The sequence below is a fragment of the Phyllopteryx taeniolatus genome, chromosome 7, assembly GCF_024500385.1.
Source record: "Phyllopteryx taeniolatus isolate TA_2022b chromosome 7, UOR_Ptae_1.2, whole genome shotgun sequence".
Classification (NCBI taxonomy): Eukaryota; Metazoa; Chordata; class Actinopteri; order Syngnathiformes; family Syngnathidae; genus Phyllopteryx; species Phyllopteryx taeniolatus.
Window position 1 is genome coordinate 12350846 of NC_084508.1, and position 24933 is coordinate 12375778.

Genomic DNA, 24933 nt, shown 5'->3' on the forward strand with positions numbered 1-24933 from the left:
AGACGTGCGCTTGTATTGTAGCCAATCAGCAATGGGGGAAAATATGCTTGTAAGCGTTTGGATATTGAAAAAACTTTCATCTGGGTGGACAAACTACTGATTTGCAGGCTAGTTTTTTAGCCTTTCAAGGTTAGTTTTGATGTACTGTTGTCATCTTTACATGGAAACCTTTAAAAATGCAAATAAAATAAAAACGTTTTCACTAGGGATTTGCCATTTACAAATACCCTTAGTCGCAGCAAAACATGAGGACCAGAATGCCACTCATCATGTCAGCTCAAGTGATCAATTTCCCCTCCAGTCACACAGATTACAAGCACCAGATATTACAGATAGTTATCCTAATAGCATAGTTGCCCAAGTAATATTTGAAAGTTTTCGCAACGCAAGAAAAAACAACAAAAAAATCATTTGTACAGTAGTTTTTTATTGATATTGTCACTGTAAGTTAAAATTATTTGGGCAGTTATGTGGTTAATTAAATTTGGGTGTCAAGAACTGCAAACAGTTTTTCTCCCCTCATAGCCCACAGGCATTGACTGTAACCTCAAAAAGTGAAATGATTTGACCCGCACCTTAATCTAGATCTGCATCATAATTTAATGGGTTCCTCCTTGGCCCATGCGACACCCAACAAACGGCCATCAAAGCATAGCCTTGTGAGATTAGTGCTTGGTGGAGGTAATAATTCACATGACTACTTCAGGTATATTCATCTTCGGTTATGTTACTGAACGTGGGTATTTTTCATCAGTTAGTACTATTACTATACTACTAGTATTGACAATATCAGTGTGTTTGAATTTACGAAAATCTATGGCTACTGGACAAGCTGATATTCACTGAGCCAATTACAAGGCCTTGGTTTTTCTTTAAATGCACTACTCAAAGTAGTTTTAATCTGTTTTGTATGGGGTGAGTGAGTTAATTTGTTACTGGAGTTTGATGATCTATTCATTTTAGTGAGTGACACAAAGTTCATAGTTTTTTTCAGTGTTAATTATGTAGTCATTACATCCAGAAATGCATGCAGCTCCTTTTTTTTTTTTTATCTAGAGGAGCTGATCTGAAAGTTGCACTGTATTCACATTTTGAAAGGTCAGAGGACAAAGATTTTAAACATTTTCTTTATAACCCTAGTACCCCTTTACAAACCACATCTGCCATTTCAAAGTGATTATATGGCAGATATACAGCAGTTAAATAGATAAATATGATGCAGAATGTGCTTTCTGATTTTTGCATCCCGCGCCTTCCGGTCTTCGTCTCTTTCCAGCGCTGTGATGTCACACAAGCCAAACATCCTGTTCATTCGGCGTTGTGTGCTATTGTGCCTTGCATATTTGTTGTCGTATGATTTAACGATGTCACGATGTTTTATTGTGTGACATTTGGTTGTAAAAATGGTTCAGGCAGCAACAAGTTTTTATTTTTTTACATTTTTTTGGCTTTGTAAGTGAAGAAGGAACACATGACTAGTTGATAGTGAAAGTCACTCGACAGGGGAAGAAACGTGCTCAGCTATGGATGTCTAGAAAGCATTCCGACCTCTGCCAATCACTTCGAATTAGTGTGTTTTGAGAAATCATTGGATACACGTGTGTAGTTGGACAGAGGCTGAAACCAGCTGCGGCGCCAACTATTTTTCCTACGGCCATCGGGACCTCCACCGCCAGCAAGAGAACTAAATCTCGCAGCAGCGAAGTGGCGCAGACAAGAGGTCAGCATTTCCTTGTATATACCTACGACTCTATTATGGTTACTATGCACTGGGGAGTAGGGAAAAAAGACCCACACAGTACTTTTCAGTACTGTCGTCTGTACTTTTGCCTATATGACAAGCCAACAGACACACGGCAAAGACTTTCTGTGCGGTGTGATATAATGCTACTCGAGCGAGGGGCACACAATATATAGGAATACTGCATCCTATGTAAAAGCTTGTGCTGTGTCACTGAAACATATATGGATATATAATGCGTATAGTTGTGCTAAAAAATATTGGCACTCCTGGGGTGCCATTATTTCTAGCCATGAGTGTATAAAAAGACATGCTTTTGACATACCGTCACATCGAGCCAGTGGCCACTCTCTTTTTCTGTTGTACAGCTGCTACTTGGCTGCTCGTCATCGTCACTGTCTGATCGGCTCAAACGTACGCTTTGACAATGCCAAGTTCAGTTGGGTGCTCCTGTTCGTCGAAATCCTCCTCCACATATTCCAACACGTTGCTCGACATTGTGTATAGTGTGTAGCGCGCTGTTTGTGTCACTTCTGGTAGCCCTTGCGATGGATGGAGTAACCACACCCTGGTGTCTTGAGCTTCAGGTATGTTTGGGGAGGACTCGATATGCGTCATAAAACCCCCATTTTTAGCTAAACTGTGGTTGAAAACTTGCTGGAAGTTACGTGCATGTATTACATAACATAAACAATGCAAATATGCATTTTAACTGACCCAATAACATCTTTGTCATCTGACCTTTAAGTTCACACGTACACTCATACTGCATTATGTTTGGATATTGGTGTGTTTGTATGCCTGACAAAACGTGACCAACAATAGAAAGATCTCTTCTGGCTCTCCTTGGCAAGCAAAGTGTCATTGGCACCTCAGCGGCTCTCCACCTTGTTTTTAATTGCCTCCGAGTTAATTAGCCCAGTAAGTGTGAAACAATGTTGTCAGACTGTACTGCCGTGCTTTCCACTCTGGCCTGCCTGCTGGCAGTGGAGGCATCCTAGGTGGTGCGATGGTGCATCCAAAACACAAGGGTCATTATGACTTGATGCTCTTACTTGTCGGCCTGGCAGAGCTTCTCTTTGCAGGATCTTTGGATTAATTTGTTTATCATCTGCAACAATGTTCCGACTACTAGTCAGCCTACATGTAGCTGCTGTCCAAATGACAACCGTGTAAGTCGACTTTAACATCCATCCGTTTTCTTCCGCTCCTCCGAGGTCGGGTCGCGGGGGCAGTAGCTTTAGATGGAAGCCCAGACTTTCTTCTCCCCAGCTACTTGATCCAGGTCTTCTGGGGGAATCCCGAGCCGTTCCCAGGCCAGCTGGCAAATATTTTTAGAAGCGATTATTTTATTACGCCATTAATTAATTGATTAACCATTTAAAAATACATTTTGCATTGTTAAATGCGGTATGTGCATATCAGTTCCAGGTATTGTTTTCATTCGCTCAGGGTCGCTAACCACACGTTCTACAATCGTATCAATCACTTACTGTGTGTGGCTTTAAAAGGTGGGGCTTGGCCTGATGAGTGACGTGGACATCAGCGAATGACATTGTAAGGTTGGCAGGTTGTTAAATGGCTAACCAGTTAGCCAGTCTGCGTATTGAGTGACTCTGTGTGAGTTGTGCCCATCAGAAGCTCCTGTATGAATGTGCTTGTTTGTTTTTATTACTGTTTGCTCAATAAAGCGACTGAAAGAGCACCAGCACGTGTCTATCCTTGACCACTTGCGGGGAGCATTACAATATGTTCTAAGTAGTGTTGATTGCTGGGCATTGTGGACCTGCTGTTGTGGTATACATTCCACTTTGTCTTCCTTAAGTGTGAAATGAGCCCAAATTTTTAACATTTTCTGTCTTTTATAGACTCTTACCCCCTGGCTCGCCAGCATCGCACCAACTTAATTATACAGAGTAGAGCGTGCGGCCGGCCGCAGTAACATTAGTCCATATGAAAAAAATCATCCCTCCGAAGCCTCGAGGCAGAGATTTTTGCTTTGACCTTTTTTTGTAATGAAATTATAAAAGGTCCAATATTTTGGCTATTTAGACCTCCATAGTGTGACTCTCTTAACATGGACTTAGTATAAAAGTGTCAATTTCATTTGAAGAAAGGAAAAAAAAAAACACACCTTGGTTTTGTCATATGAGTGTCCAGAAAAGGCCCCTTTACTTCTGTCTGACCCAGTGTGGGTAGCTGCTTTGTCCAGTTTGGCTAAGACCGCCCCCTTTCTTCTGATTGGTTGCTTCAGTATAGCAGACTGACTTGTGAGACCACACGTGTTTGTGTTGACAACGCTGACTCGGAAGCGGAAAGGGAAGGCGGAGATCTTCGCTAGTGACATGCGTAGATAAGCTCAAGATATTCGAATGACCTGATTTCAGGCCTCTCGGCAGAAAAACGTCTGGAACTCGGGAATGCATGGACGATTTTAATTCATAATTCACGTGTTTACTGAGGCACCACAGAGACAATATTACATCCCAAATACTAGAAAAAGTTGGTTTGGCAAAATATGTCCCCTTTACAGCTATTCGATTAATTGTTGCACACCTAATACATTTTATTTACAAATCAGTTTTCTAAAAAAAAAAAAAGTACTTAGATGCTTTATAATACAGCCAAGCAACACATTGAAAGTTAAAATCATGAATTAAAATCACACACAAGCTGCAATGTGAATATCAATGTTGTTCTCTGTACTGTAAATACTAGCTCATCCATCCATTTTCTGAGCTGCTTCTCCTCACTAGGGTCGCGGGCGTGCTGGAGCCTATCCCAGCTATCAGGCAGGAGGCGGGGTACACTGGCTGGTTGCCAGCCAATCGCAGGGCACATACAAACAAACAACTATTTGCATTCACATTCACACTTATGGGCAATTTAGTTGTCAGTTAACCTACCACGCATGTTTTTGAGATGTGGGAGGAAACCGGAGTGCCCGGAGAAAACCCATGCAGGCACAGGGAGAACATGCAAACTCCATACAGGCAGGGCCGGGATTGAACCCCGCTCCTCAGAATTGTGAGGCAGACGCTCTAACCAGTCTTCCACCGTGCCGCCACACTAGCTCAATGACCAATTAAAACATTTTGGTACATTGTGTGAGAATCATCATTGGCTGCCAGGCATGTTCATGCTTTGTTGTTTTTGCCAATCTCAGTTTTGAATTGATAAACCAGTGTGTGGAACCGAATTGGCACAATTCTGATTGCTTTTCTTTTGGCAAAAGCAGGTACTATTTTTAGTGCCAGCTGGGGTTCCAAACTTGCAGATTTAATAGCTTATGGGTAAACCTGTGCTGCATGCTTATTGTCCCAGCAGTTGGTTGTATCATTGTAGTGTTAGATGTCACTCTGCCTTAGCTCTGATGCCGCAGTATTATAGTCCACAGTCTCCACTTTGCCGTTGTGGTCCTTTTTTTTTTTTTTGCTGCTCTCAGGCGCCTCATGAATACCTGCGAGGAGTCCTTCCTACTCCACCTGCTGTTGTTGTTGTTCTAGTTTTTGGCGGCTTGTTACAACCGATGCATTCAATACTGCGTGGTTTTTGCAGTTTCCCAATGTACTATTTTGGAGTGGGAAAACCGACCTCCTGGCAGGATGCATTGGAGTTGACCATACATCTCTAGTTTTAGAACAAAGAGTAAAACATTTGTTATAGATGCGTTAGCCAATATGTTTGCTTTGTTTCTCTGACATATTGTCTCTATCCTCCGCTGTTCTGTGTTTGATGGCGGTGCTTTTATTAGCGGTGTGGCCTTTCGGCTGAGGCTGATCCTCCAAGGTCTCCCTCTCCTCCCCGCTCGCCCGTCTCTCTGTGCCACTTGCATGGGCGCCATAGATCATGGCTGTCGCAAGAATGTGTAGCTGCTTGCACTGCTCTGTTAGTCTCATCACTCATTCCGGCGCTCGTCAGCCGGGCTGCTGATCTCGCCCAGACCCCTCTGCCCCCCCCTCCCCACATACTCCTTCCACTCGCTCGCTTTCTCACACACACATTTTTTTAATTAGGCAAAAAAAAAAATCAAATACATGAATATTCATAAGAAAGCAGCATTAACATGCACAATTATGCAAATCAGCATGCAATTAAGCCTTGTGTCTCCAGAGAGCCTCGATAGCATTAGTGCACAAGACTGGGAGAAAAGGATGATGGGGTATTTTGAGAAGTTTTCAGCTTCACCAGCCTTTTGGCTTAGTGTTTTTTTCCTGTGTTTCACATGGCTTCTCGTTTTTTTGCTCTTGCGTCCTGTTTTGGGTTGAGTCCATTTTGGGCTGTGTCCATCTCACTTAAAGTAATATAATTTTGCTAGATTGCATTTGGGAATGTTTACTTTTTCTCATTTCCAGTGGCTGTAATGAACGCTAATGACTATATTAAGCTTTTCCTGTCTTTTATTTATTTATTTTTTACATTACGTTCCATCTTAAAAGCAACAGCAGCTTATTTGGTCGTTAGTGATTCTCTCATGGTTTCCGTGTGTGCCCAGTGTGGCCACTTAAGGACCTAAAATGTTGAGTAGAACATGATGGCACAATCCCTTAATTTTATTATAACCTCAGTGACTCATTCATTAATAAAATGTTCAGGCTTTGTTTGCTTTTCTCTGGCGCATGTTCATTTACTGGTCTAAACAAAATGTCCCTTTTTTTTAATTTTTTTATTTTTTCAAGCACTAGATGAGCGCAGCAGCTCTGGTTCCTGGGGTTCGGCGGAACAGAACAGCCCTTCTTTCAGCCAGGGACGGGTAAGATCTTAATAGAATTTTGTAATATTGTCACATGCACATTTTTGTAAATCACTGCTATTGCCAATCTCACACACACTCCTCCATAAGAGGTGGTGGAGTGCGTTTTCAAGCCACGCGCCGCATTTGTCAAGTTGTGCTTCTACTTTGTACCTAATAACCTTGGCTCAGAATCCTGGTTGGCAAGCCATCTAGTAGCCAAAACCTCTGTGGAAGCCCACCGGTAATTCCTGCCTCACATCCGCCGTTAACTGCCTTGGCACAACACTGTAGCAATAAAGAGCAAGGGTTGAAGTACATCCAGCATTGCTTTGACTAGCATGCGTCGATAATTAAGAAGGTCCCTCCGAATCTGATGCAGATTTGTCTGGCGTTCGTCCTGTGAGTTAAGCAGAGAGGGGAGGGTAACCGTGAAGCCCAGTAGGTGTGCCAACACGATGGGGATGACCCGGAAGAGTGCTTGTCATGCCTGTTGAGCCTAAATGTTCTAATCTTCCTCCTGTGTGTCCCTGCAGGGCTATGGAGAAGGATCCCACTACAGTGAACATGAAGGCTTGGCCTCTCCTTTCATAAGTTCGGGGATTGCAGGTATGATCTTCAATGTGTGTAGTCTTGCCTTGACGATTACCATTTTACTGTATGTATATACATTTTTAAAAAGTTGGGATGTTGCTTAAATGTAAATAAAAAAAAAGAATACAATGATTTGCATCTTTTTCAACCTATAAAAAATTTAATACATTACAAAGACAAGATACTTAATATTCACTATATTATTGACATTGACAAACATTTTTTTTTTGCAACTATTCACTCATTGTGAAGTTGATGCCTGCAGCACGTTCCAAAAAAGCTGGAACAGGGGCATGTTTACCACAGTGTTACATCACCTTTCCTTACACACTCAATAAGCATTTGGGAACTGAGGACACTAATTAGTGACGCTTTGCAGGTGGAATTCTTTCCCATTATTGCTTGATGTACAACTTCATTTGCTCAACAGTCTGGGGTCTGTGTTATCATACTTTGAGCTTCATAAGGTGCCACACATTTTCAATGGGTGACAGGTCTGGACTGCTGGCAGGTCAGTCTAAAACGAGCACGCTTTTACAACAAAACCACGTTGTTGTAACGCATGCAAAATGTGGCTTGCCAATTTCTTGCAATGATGTCCCTGGAAAAGACGTTGGTTGGATGACATTATATGTTGCGCCAATTCTCCATGTAACTTTCTGCATTAGTGGTGCCTTCTCGTATGTGCAAGTTGCCCATGCCATCACAGATGCTGTCTTTTTAACTGCGCTGTTGTGTGCTGTTTTTCCCAAAACAATTTGAAGTGTGGACTTCTCAGACCACAGCACACTTTTCCACTTTGCAGCAGTCCATCCCAGATGAGCTCAACCCTACAGAAGCCAGCAGTGTTTCTGAGTTGTTGTTGATATATGGCTTTCACTTTGCATGGTAGAGGTTTAACTTGCATATGTAGATATAGCGATGAACTATGTTAACTGACAATGGTTTTCTGAAGTGTTCCTGAGTCCATGCAGCATTATCCTTACACAATGATGCCGGTTTTTAATGCAGTGCCGCCTTAAGAATCAAAGGTCACGGGTATTCAATGTGGGTTTTCGGCCTTGCCACTTGCAGATATTTCTCCAAATTATCTGACTCTTTTGATGATGATATGGACCGTACATGACGAAATCCCTAAATTCCTTGCAATTGTACATTTGAGAAGCGTTCTTCTTAAACTGTTGGACTATTTGCTCATATAGTTGTTCACAAAGTGGTGAACCTCACCGCATCCTTGCTTGTGAACAATTGAGCCTTTCGAGGATGGTCCTTTTATACCCAATCATGACAGTCACTTATTTCCAATTAACCTTTTCACCTGTGTTTTCAGGTGTGTTTTGAGCATTCCTCAACTTTTCCTTTCTTTTGTTGCACCTGTCCCAGCTTTTTTGTAACGTGTTGCAGGCATCAAATCCAAAAGGAGAAAATATTTGCAAAAAACTTTTCATCAGTTTGAACATTTTGTAAAGGTCTTTGTAGTATATTCAATTGAATGTAGGTTAAAGGATTTGCAAATCATTGTATTCTGTTTTTACACAACATCCCAACTTGATTGGAGTTAGGATTTGTATTTTGTTCAGTATGTATGTATATCCATCCATTTTCTGAGCCGCTTATCCTCACAAGGGTTGCGGGCTTGCTGGAGCCTATCCCAGCTATCATCTGCCAGGAGGCGGGGTACACCCTGAACTGTTTGCCAGCCAATCGCAGGGCACGCATAAACAACCAGTCGCACTCACATTCACACCTAGGGGCAATTTAGAGACTTCAATTAACCTACCATGCATGTTTTTGGGATGTGGGAGGAAACCAGAGTGCCCGTAGAAAACCCACGCAGGCACGGGGAGAACATGCAAACTCCACACAGGTGAGACCGGGGATTGAACCCCAGTCCTCAGAACTGTGAGGCAGACGCTCTAAGCAGTCTTCCACCGTGCCGCCTATAAAATGTATATACTGTTAGGAATTTTTAGTTATGACCATATTTTATTTTTATTTATTTTATTTTATTTTTTCTCTTCATTGTGAACGTGTCCACATGCGTATTTATGTTCATTGGTTGAGTGTCAGGGCAGTGAAGCAGAAAGCTTCCCTCGGGTTTTATCTGGGAGACAGCTTTACACAACTGAGTGTACTAAAAGACGGGGAAGGGCATCTCTGGACTTTTTGTACTTTTCAGAAACCCTCTTTTTCGTTTGTTTGAGCACAAGTCCTTGTCCCTGGCCTTTGTTTTGTACAAACGCATTGACATATCAATTGATCTTTCAGGTAAAAACGAGCGGCCATCGTACTCTCCCTTTGCAAACCAGGTAACTTGCTCATCTTAAAGCTGCATTTCCACCTAAAGCTACATTTCACTTTGATTTTGTGTGTAGGCGTGATAGTAACAGCGGCGTCAGCAACTTTAATCACCCTAGCAGCACGGCAGAACACAACCTGGGACATTAGTGTGTGCTTAAAAGAGAGAAAAATGCCTTTTTTCTGGTCTCTTAGTATTTATTTTTTTTAATTTATTTATTTATTTTTAAATATAATTCTCTGTCAATCAGGCAGTGGAAAGTAATGTTTTGAGCTCCACCCTAAACCATCGTACAGAATATACTACTTTGACCTGTACCTTTTGAGTGATCAGTTTTCAACTAGTATCTTAAACTAAAAACCAGACCAAATCCGTCAGAAGGTGGCACACCAATAAAATAATGGCAGAGAACAGGGGTTTCCTGTATTTACTTCTCAACATGTGGCTGCTGGGTTGAGTTAGGAGACTCATTTTATTCCAAAGGATACTGAGGGCAGTAAGAAAGCGATCTGGAGACTATCGTATTTAATACTGCATCGCCCAGTGATGGGACAGTGAAAAGGCTAAGTTGACGTTAGCATGCCCATTTATTTTAGTTATTTCTAGCCGGGTGTCCTCAAACGTAATTATGCAGAGATAATGATTCAACCAACAGTGGCTTACCACTCATGATATTAGATCGGAACACGGTTTAGGTGCTAGAATTAATACCTGGTGCTACCTGCTTTGGGTAATGGACAAACATCTGTAGCAAGTAGTGTGGTGCCATGTAGTAAAAAAGGGGCATTTGTGTACTGGACTAAACTGAAACATGTACTACGTGGTGAATACAAGGCTTTACATGGCATCACATGATCATACATTTTATGTTCATGCTGCACTCTTACAGTATCTCTTCAGTAAAACCTCACCCCCCTCTTCACAGCCTGGTTTCCTTCCAAGTGAAATTGCAATGCCCAGCCCAGATGCCATGTCCCCCTCTGGCCTGAAGTCAGGGTCCCAGTTTTACCAATCCTACCCGAACAATCCGCGGAGGAGGCCGCCTGATGGGGGCTTGGGTAAGATAACAAGTATACACTAACTGATCACAGAATAAAAATCAAAATTGTACTGTAATTGTACTCCCCACCCCCGGCAAAACAAACGAACAAAAAAACATAAATCACAATGCCATGCACCGATGAATGCCAACAACATTTGCAGCATTTTTTCCTCTGACAGTCACATGCACAAAAACTGGCACACACCACAATGCTGCATTGTGTTCTGTTACAACTGTACCAGGCCCTTGAAGTTAACGTATTTTTGCTGATATGGGCACTTGCATATTGTCTCACCTTTACCTTTTCTTTGTTTCCTCCATCTACATGCATGTAGACTCCCAGCCAAAGAAGATTCGGAAACCCCCTGGCCTTCCTTCCTCGGTGAGACCTTTCTTCTTCTCACTGTTTTGACTCTCTACACACAAACACACACACCTACAAACACACAAATCTCGCTCGCTCTCTCTCCTCCCCTCTCTCCCTCCACACTCACTGACACATGCGCTGCTTTATCCTCTCCGCTTGAGCAGTTCTGTGACAGACTGGGTAAAGACCCACAGTGAGCTGACATCAACATTTATCAAGCTCAACTTCTACCGTCTGTGTGTTTGAGTCTTCCCTACATTCACCATTCTTGCACCTCTCATGAAAATCTCATTTCTAAGATGTTGATGAAATTGTTACTTTCACTCTTTGCCGTTAGATTCTGATATTGGGCCCGGCCGGACAAAGGGTCACTGTACCAAGTTTTGTCAGCGTGCCCAGAATTTCCGGCAGCTGATGGCGCTTGTGTGTGACGCGGCACATATATTTGGAAATGCAAGTCACACGTTACATGTTCGACTATACACTCAGCGAATCGGCAGTTGCCCACATCACTCCTCTTTTTATAGACTGTTGAGTTTAGTCTTGTGTACTAATTACCATCCTGCCTTGGCGCACTGCTTCAACTACTGTAGTTCATTTTCTGCGCCGCAGGATTGCTACTTTTTAATTGTCTCTAATCACGTGTTGTTTCACTGTGCCCAACCTAGCAAATGCATTGCTTTAGTAGAGAACTGATTAATTGATGTTTTGTTTTTTTGTGGATTGTTTGATTTATTTGTTTGAACGGTGACCGTGAGTGGCTTGAAAAGCACCATTAAATAGTCAATTGTTTTTATTGTTATGAGTTCATCTAACATCTTGTGGTATTTTTCAGTATTTGATCTGTTATATTTTGTGGTGACATTACTACATGGCCCACTTGAATAACGCACTGAAAATTACGTAGTGGAAATGAACACCGGAAATTATGCATTTTACCTAGCAGTGGTGGAGCGCAGCCCCTTGTCACAATTTTTCTAAAAAGATATCTGAATGTATTATTTTGCATTTTTTGAGCAGAAAATAATCATACAAAAATTACTGTGTAATTTTTTTATAAACATGAGAAGCCAAAATTGAAATCATGGTTAAATTTCGATTTATCGCCCAGCCCTAATAGAAAACTCATGAGATCCATACTTCAAGGTATTTTTAATTTTCTTAGTTTATGAAACTAATGCCCCTTACTATGCTTTTCACACCACAGTATCAAACATACTGGTACCACTCTGACAGTGCCAATCAAAATTTATCCTGATAGTCCTAGTTAAGGTTTTGATCCAGATTGGATATTCTGAGATTGTTCAGGTGCACCTAATATTGTGGTGCGGGCTACATTTTGTTGTGAGGTTACATGAGAATTGGCTTGCTTGTAGTTTGTCAGGGCTAAGAGCAAACTGATTTTTCTGGTCGGCCAGGTCACAAATTGCATAGCCATGGATGCATAATGTGGCACGAGTTTAAATCTAGCGTAAACAGTCAGGAGTTTCTCTTGTTGTTGCTGTGAGATGAGGTTAGTACAGCCTACTACATTGATTAGGAAGGAGTGCATTACATGGATTAATGGCAATTTTGTCACACCACAGTGTATCAAGTTTTGTGTCCCCAGTGACCCCCCCCCCAGGTCTTCCACCTGTGGGTGCTGGCGGTTTGAAGTGGCTGCTGAAACCACAGCATGTACACACTTCTCCTCTGTGTCTGTATCACGCACAGAGCGTGTGTGAACATGACCCCCCCCCCCCCCCACCACCACCACCACCACCCCGTCCCCCAACCCAACCCCCATTTTCACTGTCTGAACCTCAGTCATTCTCCTGCGTTGTGAATGATGACCGTGTGGTTTGAGTGCAAATGATCAGATGTCTGTGTGTGAATCCCCTCCCCCCACCTCAGTCAGCCCCGTGCCTATGCCTCAGCACATGATGGCCTGGGTGGGCCTTCCCCCTGCGAGTGACCCAGTTGTGAGGCAAGGTGCTTGCGAGGCCTCTTAGCCCCCGTGTCTGAGCCCAGATTAATGACTGCCGATGATGATCCTGTGGTCCCACATTCCCTCCATGCCTGCCTCGCGTGGACACCCTATACCAACTCCTTTTGTACTTATATTTAGCAAATTAGGAAACATTGTCCATGTAAAGACCATTCATGCTTCACCCAAGCTCCCTTACTTCCTAGAAGCAAAGTAAAGCAACTTATCCCCTGTTGTCCATTAAACTAACCACCATTGCCCTGTGGTGGAAGAATAAAGCACTTTGAGTTTAGTTGGACGTTAATCTGAATCCACTCCCACCGTTTTTTTCCTAGCAGAAACCCCTTTGTGCGGTCATAACCTGAATTACATTAAAGCCCTATTAATTGAGGGTTTTAGCTTAGAAATCCCTTTTCTTCCCAAAAATACAATTACGCCGCATAGCACCAGTCATTGTGTAGTTCCGTTGCCATCTAGAGCAACAGGATTCACGTGACATTGTTCCCCATGAAAGAGCAACTCAAAGCCCATTGTTAAATGAAGCCATCCCAGTCATGTTTTTCCCCTGAATTAACAGCGATCATGTTAAATCCCCCGTTTCCTTCACACTCCCCTGGCCATATCAAGCTTTATTTAAGTCATTTAGATTACCTTCTACCGGCCCCCTCCCTCAACACCCTTATCTATCTACCCATTTCATAAATCATCAGGACCCTCATTTTTTTTCTTTTCCCTCAATCGTCCCTCTTGCTCCTTTACCCCCCCCCCTACCCATTGCAGTCTCTGTCTTTCTGACTGGATCCCAGCCCCCATCGCTCTCCCTCCCTCCCCTCACTCCTTCTCCTCAGCCCAGCTGCCTGTGGAGTTGGATGTGGTCCAGGAACAGGCAGATGGCTCTGTAATTAGAAGTGCATCTCTCCATTCCCTTTCCACTTCTCCCTGTTAAATCAAATTACAGGAAAAAAAAATCCCTTCTCTGGATTAGCATTCTTTGGTGCATAGCCCCCATTCTTCTTCTCTTCCTGTATTCTGCCATTTGCAACACAAGCGAGGAGGGGGACTCAGAGGTCGCTGATGATTCTCAGAAAATGGGGGCTCCTCATGTCTGTCTTCAATCTGTGGAACTGGAGTGCTTAGAAGCTCAGCACGCAGTTTTGTAAGGAACTGTGGTTGTGTGCCATCACAGTTGTCAGTTGTGATCCCCCTGGAAGTCAACCCTTACAGAAGTGATGGTGCTTCCTCCAGAGAATGGCAGGCGTGTGTATGCTCCAGTCTGTGTCTTGGCTCTCTTTTTGCATGGTATGTGTGTGTGTTACTGGGGAGGGGCTGCTGGCCAGCTTGTGTGATGTCACCAGGGTCCTGGGAGCAAGAGGAAGCGCTCGCTGAGTACCGGGATCCGAGCCTTAGCCGTGCCCAGCATGCCATGGCCGCTGTGCTTCCTCTAAAAGAGAGCAGCTTGCATGCAGACTCCCTTTCGCCATCTTGTGGCCCCCTTGAAGCTAGCATTAGTGTGCAGACCCAAAATAATAAAGTTGAGCCTCACCCTTACTTCTTTCTGTGCTTGTTTAGGTGTATGCTTCCACCTCTGGTGACGAATATGCTAGAGACAATGGAGGTTATCCTGGCGGTAAGCCCGGCACTGTCTACCCGGGCTCTTTCTACATGCAAGGTAGTATCTCACTTTCTGTCACTTTTGATGATTTCGTATTTGGGATGGGTACCGAGCCCCGGTATTAAACTGGCCCCGGGGCTTAATTATCAACACCTGAGTATTGAAAAGGTATACCTTTCATGGTATTGTTAACTATTGAAGAAATTACTCAAATTAATTTTTGATTTAGGCTATATGAACGTAATTTTGCACCTTTTACCTCTCTGATCTAGTTTCTAACTTGCAATAAAATTAAGATATTTTTCTAAGAAGCATTTGCATAATAATTGGAGACGAGCCATCTCGCCCCATTCTAACGGTGCGCACTAGAGGTATGGCTAGCTCCTTCCCATGCCCGTGAAGTGCTATGCGATCATATTACAATATGATTCGTAGTAATATATAATAATCTATCGTGCCATATAACCCTATTATTATAAGATAATATTAGATATAAACATTTCAGAAAAGCACAATCATTAAGCAAAACATAGCAATAAAGACAATAATGAGACGGTCCTTGTTCAATCATCAGTCATATTAAAAAATATATTTCGCACATTCTGCCAGGGTATGTAAACTTGGAGCACAACTGTACATATCAGCAGTCATACATATTTGTTTAGTTATGCGTTACTTGACAATAATAAATGCCAAAAGGTTTTTGGATTTGAGTGCAGTATGGATTACGAACAGATGTACATACAATGACTATGCTACTAATATATAGCACAATAAAACTATATGATCTTCCGGACCTTTGCTTTAAAACATTTTCTCAATTTGGAGCATTTTAAATTTTAGTTGAATACCCCTGGTTTATGTTTGACATTACAATAGTGATTTGTACATTTGTACAGTGATCTGTAAATTGTTTTTGTTTTGCTTTTTTTTTTTGCAGTTGCCTACAAGTTAATTTACCAAAAAAGAATAAAGCAGTGTTAATTTCGATGTTTGTGCTTGTTTTTTTTTTTTTTTTTTTGTACTGATAAGAATACCGATAAAGTACCAAATCTGTAAGCAGTGTCGTTAAGAGTAGTAGTATTGTTAAAATCTTAATACCCATCCGTACCTAGTATACTGTATTTACTGTATTATTCCTGGATCGCAAGGCTGAATTCTTGAGTGCTTCTCCGCAGAAGACCCTTGGTCATCCACCGGGTACTCCGCCATGCTGGGTAACTCCCCTCACATTGGACCACCAGGTTCCTTCTCATCACTCAACCCGCAAGACAGGATGGTGGGTAGACCTTCATTTCTTCAACATTATTTGCTGCGAATATTAACTGTTGGTTCTGACCCTTTCTGTCACACGCACAGTGCTTTTTTTGGGAGAGGGCTGTTTGTCCCATATGAGGGGGGCCTAATATCCCTTTTCCTGCATCTGTGCCTACAGAACTATCCACTGCATGGCAGCGAAGTCAACGGCTTCCACACCGCCCCCACCACCTACAACCACACGCCCGCCATCAACGGAGAGGCCATCATGGGTGAGAAACAAATTCATACAATGTTTAAAATGCTTTGCTTCCTAACAGATCATCTGACTCACTTGTTTTTATGTCACAGCAGGCAACAGAGCCACCACAGTCCAAGTCGCCAGTTCTGGAGATGAAATCGGCAAGGCTCTCGCCTCAGTGAGTTTTTTTTTTTTACGTGTCACTGCTTTTGATGTAAAAAAAAAATACTTGCCCAGCTCCACTTCAATGCAATCGGTGGAACTCAACTTTGACTAATTGCTCTGAAAATCCTTTATTAAATAGTTGTTTTTCAAATTATTTTGTCACAGATTTATCCGTCGGACCACAACAGTAATAACTTCTCCTCAGCTCCATCTACTCCAGGGTCTCCTCAGGCTATTACAGGTAAAGTGTAGCTGTCCTATGCGTACATAAAAAAAATTACATTGTACTTTATCTTTAAGCCTGCGCGTAAGACATAATCTAAATGCATGTGTGTTGTGGGCACTGAAAATAATTATTTTAAATCAGAGCAAACGCTCATGTTCTTTATAGTAGATATGCCTCAGCAGCTCCCTCTGGTGTCACATTAAGAATGACCACATATCACACTCTCCATGTTTTTCTGTACAGGAGCTCAGTCTCAGTGGCAAAGACCAACCACACCCAGTTTTGAAGGGCAACCACATGCACTGGTATGCTACAGCATCTAAACTAGATGCTGAATATTAGTATATAGTAGTTTTATGCATTGTTTACAAAAAATACTCTGGGCAGAGTTTCTCCAAACCACATTATAATCTCTGCATGTATTTCTATAGCGGAGTAAAATGGAGGACCGTTTGGAGGAGGCCATCCATGTGCTGCGGAACCATGCTGTGGGCCAGGGCCCCGGCTTAGATGGTGCCCACCCCGACATGCACAGCCTTCTGTCTGCAGTACACAACGGGGGCCTTGGATCCCTCTCTCCAGCTTTCCCCAATGCTAGCCTTGCTCTTAGCAACAGACATCCTGCTATGGTGAGCCATCCACTAGCTTTTCTCATTGATGAGTATCATAACATGCATGAAGGAAAATCCATAGATCACATTCTTATTGATTCTTGTAAAAAGCTTTTCTTCAAGGAGAAGGCTAATATACTACATAATGTAGATTCAGATGGCATAAACCGCTGAAGAAATAGACTGTGTGTTCGTTATAGCGCTGAACGAAACAATTGCAGTATATTTTGCAATATGTACATGTATGTATTTATTTGTAAGGACTCTTCTGGATTATTCTGTTTCTAAATAATTAAGGAAAGAAGAAAATACAGTAGGGCGACACGGTGGACAACTGGTTAGCACTAGGCTTTACATGATCAGGATTTTTGGGGCCGATCAAGTTTAAAATAAAAACGATAACCGATCACCGATCCGATCACAAGATGGAGCAATGTGTCTATTTATTGTTCATTGTTCATTCATTTTGACTTGTTCATTTATTGTATATACTTGTGTACTGTATCCTGAGTATCTTCAGGTATTCTCTAGCATTTTGTTTGTCTGAGACACCGCAAAATAGTCCCACAGAGACGTGTTTTTTCACCGACAAGACAAGTTACAGTACTATGCCACGAGATGCATGACAAGGCTAAAAATAAACTAGCTTTTGGATTCATACGCGACGGCGACGCGGAGTAAATGTCTTTTGCGGAGCCGATCGATGACGTCATTGATCGGATCGGAGAATTATGACATGAAAGCCGATTGGCCGATCAGCATAAAATGCTAATTATCGGCCGATACCGATCAAACCGATCAGATCGGTGTAAAGTCTAGTTAGCACATCTGCACAGTGCTCACAGTTCAGAGGGTCCCGGGTTAAAATTCAGTCTCTCCTGTCTGGAATTTGCATGTTCTCCCCATGCCTGCGCGGGTTTTTTCCAGGTACTCTGGTTTCCGCCCACATTCCAAAAACATGCATGGTAGGTTAATTGAAAAGTCTAAATTGTCTGTGAGTGTGAATGGTTGTTTGTCTGTGCCCTACGATTGGCTGGCAATCAGTTCAGGTTTGTTTTGCCGAAAGTCAGCTGAGATAGGTGCCAGTACACCTGCGATCCTAGTGAGGATAAGGGGAAAAGTGGATGGATGGATGGAAAAACAGTAGCGACCTCGTTGTTGTTGAACAAACACAAATAACTTATGCCACCTGGTGGATGGTTGTAAAACTGCAAGCGAATGGGACTTGTAGGTCTTCTATCTATCCTACATAATTTTCACTGATTAGTTTTTGTATGTCTATTAAGTGACAAATTTGGTCGTAGGGACAGATCTCTGGGTAACAATTTGAAGAAAAACAATTGTTAGATTTTTATGCTAATTAAAACTGAAATTGGCATGCTCATTCCAAAATTGTAGTCAAGTTTTTTTTCTCCACAGCTTACCTTCCAGATAAGCAAAATTCCACTGATTAGCTGTAGCAAAACTTGCCAGCTGAATACGATTTAACTCATCTACAGCTACGTGGCAATTTGTTTGTGCAGTCACAATTGAGACAGTGTGGTGAGAGGTGTGTGCAGCTCTCAATAGGTCAGTACTATCAATATCTGCAAAGAGAAAGCTAGCGTAGGAATTAAGAGGATTTGTGCTGGCTCTTAACCTTGTAACCATGGGCATACCATTGTAAGTTCTATTTTGTTTTATGCTGTTTTGTTTTAGTTTTCAAAGCTTGTAACTATTCCATCTTAGTGTTTTATTTACATAGGTATATATTTCATTTGTTCCACTTTGTTCCAAAACTTGACATGATAGAGAAAAACTGAGATCAGTTTTGTATTCTGCACCCAAAAATCAGTTAAAAACAGCTGTCAGACCGAAGTCAACAAAAAAATGTGTTCCCCAGTGTAATGATAGGGTGATTTCTTTTTAAAAAAATAAATAAATAAATAAATCGCTGATCTATTTTTTATTTTTTATTTTTATTTTTTTTACTTGAGATCGCAATCGACCTATTCGGCACCTTTGGTGTAGGAATTATAACCGTTTATGTATGTGCCACTTTTTAAAAGGGCCGGCTAGCTGCAGGAAATTTGGTTTATGCTGCCCACCGCTGTAGGAACTGAAGACGACTTGTGCAGTACAGTGGAAAAGTGGCTCCAAATGTTGATGTTTTGCAGCCTCACATGATTAAAGATAGCTATCCATCCGTCTATGTCTAACAGGGAGGGAAACATGAGGAGGCCACTGGCCTTCCGCCGAGCAGCACACTTCTGCACGGTCATCACGCGTCCGGGTCCACGCCGTCAGTTGGTCAGCCAGAAGGCTTCTCCAGTAAGTTGGGCCCAGTCTTCACTCGCTTGCAAACGCATGACATCACACGTGCGTAATCTTGTCCTCCGCAGCTCTTCCTGGCGGAATGACGCGCTCCACACACTCCTCCAGCAGTTCGGACATCAAAAGAGAAGACAAAGAGGATGATGAAAACTCATCCAACGGAGACAAATCCGACGACGAAAAGGATTCCAAAGCAGCACGCAGTCGAACAAGGTAGGTGGTTAGTTTTATTTTTATTTACTTTTCTTCACTATCTAAAAATTACAGGTGTCCGTCTCTCATAAAGGGCGTCAATAAGTCATTTGTTAATTCCTGTGTCACCCTGGTTGGCAATGTTAGCTGTTTAATGCTGTTGACATCCCCCCCCCCCCCCCTTTATGTCACAATTTTCAGAAAGGAGGCGTTGACCCTCCAGATGCTCTCTAGCCTTTCAGACCCGAAAGATGAGTAAGTTTCTCAAGTAGAAAATCCCTTTCTTGTGCTTTGTGGGCTTCTCCCTCGCGTCCATGCAAAGCGCACTATCGTACAGCTACTGTATATTGTCTGAGGCTGCTTAAACGTGATGTGTTTAGGTTCACACTGTGTGCTGAAATGAACTATTTTAGTCCCCGCGCTATTCAAATCTCAATGGATTAGAGATTATAAAAGGTGTGTTTTTTTCTTAAAATGTGGAGTTAATTTGTAAAATAAGGCATATCAGATGCTCTTTAACTGTCAAATGTGTCCAATGTGTGTTGATGTAATCTGCACTGCTTCACCGAGTGCATAATCTGGAGTTTGGTGCAAAATGTTATTGTTGCCAAAATATTGCATTCTGTGGTTTGTTTCAATGTTTAGCGCCTTCACCGTGCCATCTCCTTCCAGTCAGGACAATGAAGACGATGAGGACCTCCCACCCGAGGTGAAGATGGAGCGTGAGCGGGAACGGAGAGTGGCCAACAACGCCCGTGAGCGCCTGCGAGTACGGGACATCAACGAGGCATTCAAGGAGCTCGGGAGGATGTGCCAACTGCATCTCAGCCACGACAAACCTCAGACCAAACTTCTTATCCTGCACCAAGCCGTCAACGTCATACTCAATTTAGAACAACAAGTCAGAGGTCAGTTTCCATAACACCTGTAAATGTATTTCTTTTTCTTTTTTTTTTGCCTCCATCTCTAATGCTTCTCCTTGTCTCTTTCGGTCAGAGCGTAACCTTAACCCTAAGGCGGCGTGTTTAAAGCGTCGCGAGGAGGAAAAGGTGTCCGGGGTGGTGGGTGAAGCGCCCATGCAGCTCTCAGGAGGCCACCCAAGTATTGGAGGAGATGGCCACAATCCAGTTGGTCACATGTAACACCAGGTAGGCCTTCAGTATCACACCATTGACCATTACAAAGTCCAGCGCATTCTGAGGTTCATTTTAACATCAACTGTAATGCAAGTGTAAAAAGATGTTAAAGATTGACATCGTGCATCATGCATTTTAAAAGTTGTAACTTTTGTTCACGCAGAAAAAGAAGTTCACCACTGTATAATAAAACTGAAAAGCGTGTACTGGCATTTTGATGACGTTTGACAGACTTGAAAAAGCCAATTACTGCTTGTACTTTAGCGAAGGGACTGACTTTACAAAGACTAAATGCTGACTGTTGGTACGGCTGTGCGATTAATTGAGATCTCTTTTTTTTTTTTTTCCGGTCACATTGATTTTTGTTTTATTTCTTTAAAAAAAAAATCATCCCCCCCACCCCCTCCCTTTTGCGACTTCCGTAGCCTGCTGACGCGCACCTTTTACACTAGAGACATGGCAGTGAACAGAGAGGAGCTAGGTTACTAAAAAGGAACTATTTTCTCTCATTTGGATTTATTTCAGGTTTGCACCATCAGACAATGAGTAAACAAACAGTCCACTGTAAAGTATCTTTAAAAGGGTGTTGAAACCAAAGCGAGTTGTGCGACCAAATTATTTCAGCATTTGAGAGACACGCAGCAGCACATGTTCAAGGTTTTATTGTCAATTCTTCTATATGCGTAACACATAGAGGATTGAAATTACGGTACTCAAGGGCCCGCGGTGATACAAAAAAACAATACAAAAAATATCAATATAAACATCTAAATAGAACTATGGTATATACAGTATAAAAAGTGTTCATTGAATAATTTTTTTCTGTGTGTGATACGAAAAGGGAAAATCGCCTCTAAGAAACAGACAACATGAGTGGAATCATTTTCATATTGTTTTACATATGACAAGAAAGGAGCTCTGTGGAAGGCAATCACAATCACATGCTGAACATTGTCAAAGTATGTTGCCCATTTCTACGCTGAAAAAGCAGTTACTGATTCACATACCAATGCAGAGCCACTTCAATGGTGGTTGCAGCTGTTGAGATCAAATGTTACCATCTTTCGTATAGCTCATCCAAATGAATTGCACACTTCACCGAGTTTGTGTCGACTAGTACAGTACGTGTGTTTTATTGGTTAAGTCACAGCATATCAGCATATATATTACCTGACTGCTTCGGGTGGTGTGACTTCACAATGAGGGCAACCGGAGGTTCGCCAAACATTACAAGCAGCTTGAAATCAACTTCCCATGGCTGAATAATATAGGCTAGAAATACCTCTCTATCCCTAAGGGCCCCATCAGAGAGGGTATTCACTGTATAGGGTGTCATTGTAGCATGTAACAGGGCATGTCGAAAGCTTAATGTTGCAAACAGGCTTATTTGGCAATTTTTTTGTTATTAAACTAGGCAACCTGCCTGGCATGTACGTGTTATATACTGTATGGTGGATTGTGTTTACATTTTAAGGGATAAAGACATATTTTGTTTGAAAGGAACAGCTTTTATTCATATTATGTTCAGTGACAGTTTTGTTGTTCTATATTAATCCCGAAGGGAATATTTGTTCAAAGTGTGTGTGTATCAAACACTTTAAAATGTTTGGTTAAAATGTATTAAGGGTTGTGTTTAAAGGGCCACTTTATGTTTTGAATAATATCACAGCTTTTTCTTTTAATTAAAGAAAGAGAGAAATTCAAATTGGAAATTAGATTTTGGGGGTGAAAAATAATCTGCTTTTATTTTAAGGTCATATCACCAAGCCCTACTTTTTGGTTTACATTGTGTTCTTTTTTTTCGTTTTCTTACTGTCTTGTTATTCAAGCTGGGATGTGTACCGTTTTGGTACATTGCAGCAAGTTCCAATTCCAGTTATATGGTTAGCACTTTTCCTTTGTCACCTTCATTGCAGACCTTACGTTGTGGCATTACAAAAAACACACAAAAGCCCAATAAAAAGCAAAACACTTGTGAAAATAATCCTTTGGGCGCTTACTCTGGTGGAAGGTTTACCTGATTCGGAATTTTATTGCAACTTTAGCGGTTGCGCTGTATTAGCTTTGCTTGTTTGAAACATATTTCGGTCTTTCTTTCTTGCAGATGCCGTGGTGTTTCCTTGGCTCTAAGAGGTTGTGGCCTTAACAGATTTCTTCCACCTGTTAAGTGTGTGTGCGCGCATATGTGGACACGTCTGTGTATTGTCCGTTCAAGTTTCAAGACACGCTCACACAATTACACACACACATTCAAACTGCCAAAATGGACACAGCCTTTTTGTCGCACTCCCAACCATGGCTACAAGCTCAAATGTGAAGAACTTTTTTCTTTTTTACTTTATATGTGTATATATATGTATATATATATATATATATATATATATATATATATATGTATATATATATATATAAAATATATAACTTTTTGGACATTTTGGTTTCCACAATATGATTGAACACCAGAGAACTTTTTTTTTTTTTTCCATCCTACCACAATTTGGGACTTTTGACACACTGCCGAGAGTTGCTCTGGAAGAAGAAACACAAATTGAATCATGGATTTGTGCCTCCATGTTACACAATGTTTTCTATTTGACATTTAAGCAAATTGCTTTACATGTGAGGAACATTTATTGTGAGGGATTGCTTATGTGTATGAGCAATTATTTTTAATGTATGTCATTCCCAGTGTGATGGTACAGTCTTACATATGTTATGTAACCAAGCCCGTAGTTGAATTGCCTAAATTCAGTGACTTTTTTTTTTCTTTTTTTTAATTAAATCAGCGATTGTTTGAGGAGGGCATAAAATGAAAGGTGGCCATTTTTGGACAGTTCAGATGCAGCGCTCTTAAGCAAGGACCGCTTGTATCCCACAAGGCATCTGGACACCCTGGAATTAAGGACTCTTAATTTCTGGAAGCATATGTGAATTGTCACCACTAAAGAGTTCTTCCTCATTTCTTTTTTGGGACAACAAATTCAAATGTTAAAGCTGTTGTCGTGACTTCAGGTGTCTCTACTGCTTTGCCACTAAAGCGCACACACAAGACAAAGCACAGTTGTGTAAGATGTCCAGTTGGGTGGAAAAACAACAAAAGAAGCCATTGTAGGCGCTCACGGAGAGGCAGGCGCTTTGAAATGGCTCACCGACAATGCCAGCAGACTTGAGGGCTATGATTTATTTGCCCCCTGAACTGATACTCTGGAAAAGGAAAAAATGCATTTTTATTATTTTTTTTTAATTATTTTTTTCCATGGAGGGAACTTTTGGTCTGACAACCTTTTTGGCGTCACGGCGGCTTTCTTTTCCAGAAACAAGCATTCCCACTGAAATAGCGCCCCTCGCCTTCCTCCTCCTCATCATCCTCTTAGCGAGACAAGTGTGACGTGTACATTCACTCCATACGTTACTCTTGATGCGTTTCATTTTTCAAAAATTTAAATATATATAAAAATATATATTTTTTGTTAGCCTATACATTGTAGATTTTTTTACATAAATGGCAATATTAGTTTGAAGTTTAGAGTGTATTGTAGATGAACTTTACAAGGGGATGTTGGACGTGATGACAAATTGAAGCAGGGCGGCAGTGAAAAGGTTGTTGAAGGTTTTTAAATTCCTGTTTGAGTTGAAGGCTACTCGGATGAATTTTCTTTACCTGTTTTGGGGGGCACTGAGTATAAATATGGAGTCGGTGTGGGTGAACAGTAATTATGCAACTGGTTCTTTGAATGTAGCCACCATACTTAATGTGGATCGCCTTCATGTGTCAATTAATTTTGTTTTTCATTTCACCCTTTCTTCCCCCACCCCTCAACACGTTTGTTGGAAGTAGACGTGGGCTATTTTGGCACGAGGCGATGGCTAATGAGGAGAACAAATCAGTGTTATTGTGATGTAATTCCCATGTCATGTTGTCAATTTCTCCTACCAACATGTAATCACAGATGGCAGGGAGAGCGTTTTGTGTGTATTTCGTTTTGTTTTTTTTGTACAAGTGATGAAGAAAAAGAAGACCTATACAAATCAGCAGTGTGGCCTTTTCATCCTCAAGACGTAACGATGTCATAAAGGGAGAGTGATACCTTATCAGTGCCTGAACTTGTATTTTTCATTTGTTTTGTCAACCATATCATTTCATTTATCATGGAGATTAAAAGAGGTACTTGTTCATTCCCCCACCCTCCCTTCTCCTAACTGCTTTTTTTCAATATTTCAGGAAGAAGTTTAAAATCGTATGAGATTTTTCTTTCACTGTATCTAGTTAAAATAAAAATAAAATAAATGTTACATAGATCTTGTTTAGCTTTGCTTTTGTTTTCTAACTGGATTCTGTTTGTCCAATCTGCTGTTTCACGGGTCCAACGTCTTTTTGTCTGACCTGACATTAACTTTTGGCTTTTGACATACACTAACATGCTTTTCGTTGTAGGGAG

The 24933-nt window shown here is 41.6% G+C and overlaps 1 protein-coding gene across 6 annotated transcripts in view; it reads left to right on the forward strand.

The window, feature by feature from the left end:
• The window catches only part of tcf3b (transcription factor 3b), a 41510-nt gene extending 16717 nt beyond the window's left edge, over positions 1–24793 (forward strand). For 3 of the 6 annotated variants that reach the window (XM_061778634.1, XM_061778639.1, XM_061778636.1), the window contains 18 exons: positions 6421–6494; positions 7010–7082; positions 9336–9376; positions 10292–10424; positions 10744–10790; positions 14311–14410; positions 15532–15632; positions 15789–15882; positions 15962–16029; positions 16182–16257; positions 16486–16547; positions 16674–16871; positions 19055–19163; positions 19235–19379; positions 19560–19613; positions 20004–20266; positions 20355–20506; positions 22599–24793. In XM_061778634.1, coding sequence (XP_061634618.1) covers positions 6421–6494; positions 7010–7082; positions 9336–9376; positions 10292–10424; positions 10744–10790; positions 14311–14410; positions 15532–15632; positions 15789–15882; positions 15962–16029; positions 16182–16257; positions 16486–16547; positions 16674–16871; positions 19055–19163; positions 19235–19379; positions 19560–19613; positions 20004–20266; positions 20355–20500 — 1784 coding nt within the window. In that variant the 3' untranslated portion in view covers positions 20501–20506; positions 22599–24793. The remainder of the gene's footprint in view (positions 1–6420; positions 6495–7009; positions 7083–9335; positions 9377–10291; positions 10425–10743; positions 10791–14310; positions 14411–15531; positions 15633–15788; positions 15883–15961; positions 16030–16181; positions 16258–16485; positions 16548–16673; positions 16872–19054; positions 19164–19234; positions 19380–19559; positions 19614–20003; positions 20267–20354; positions 20507–22598) is intronic. The other 3 variants (XM_061778635.1, XM_061778638.1, XM_061778637.1) reach the window with 3 other exon arrangements.
• The last annotated feature ends 140 nt before the right edge of the window (positions 24794–24933 follow it).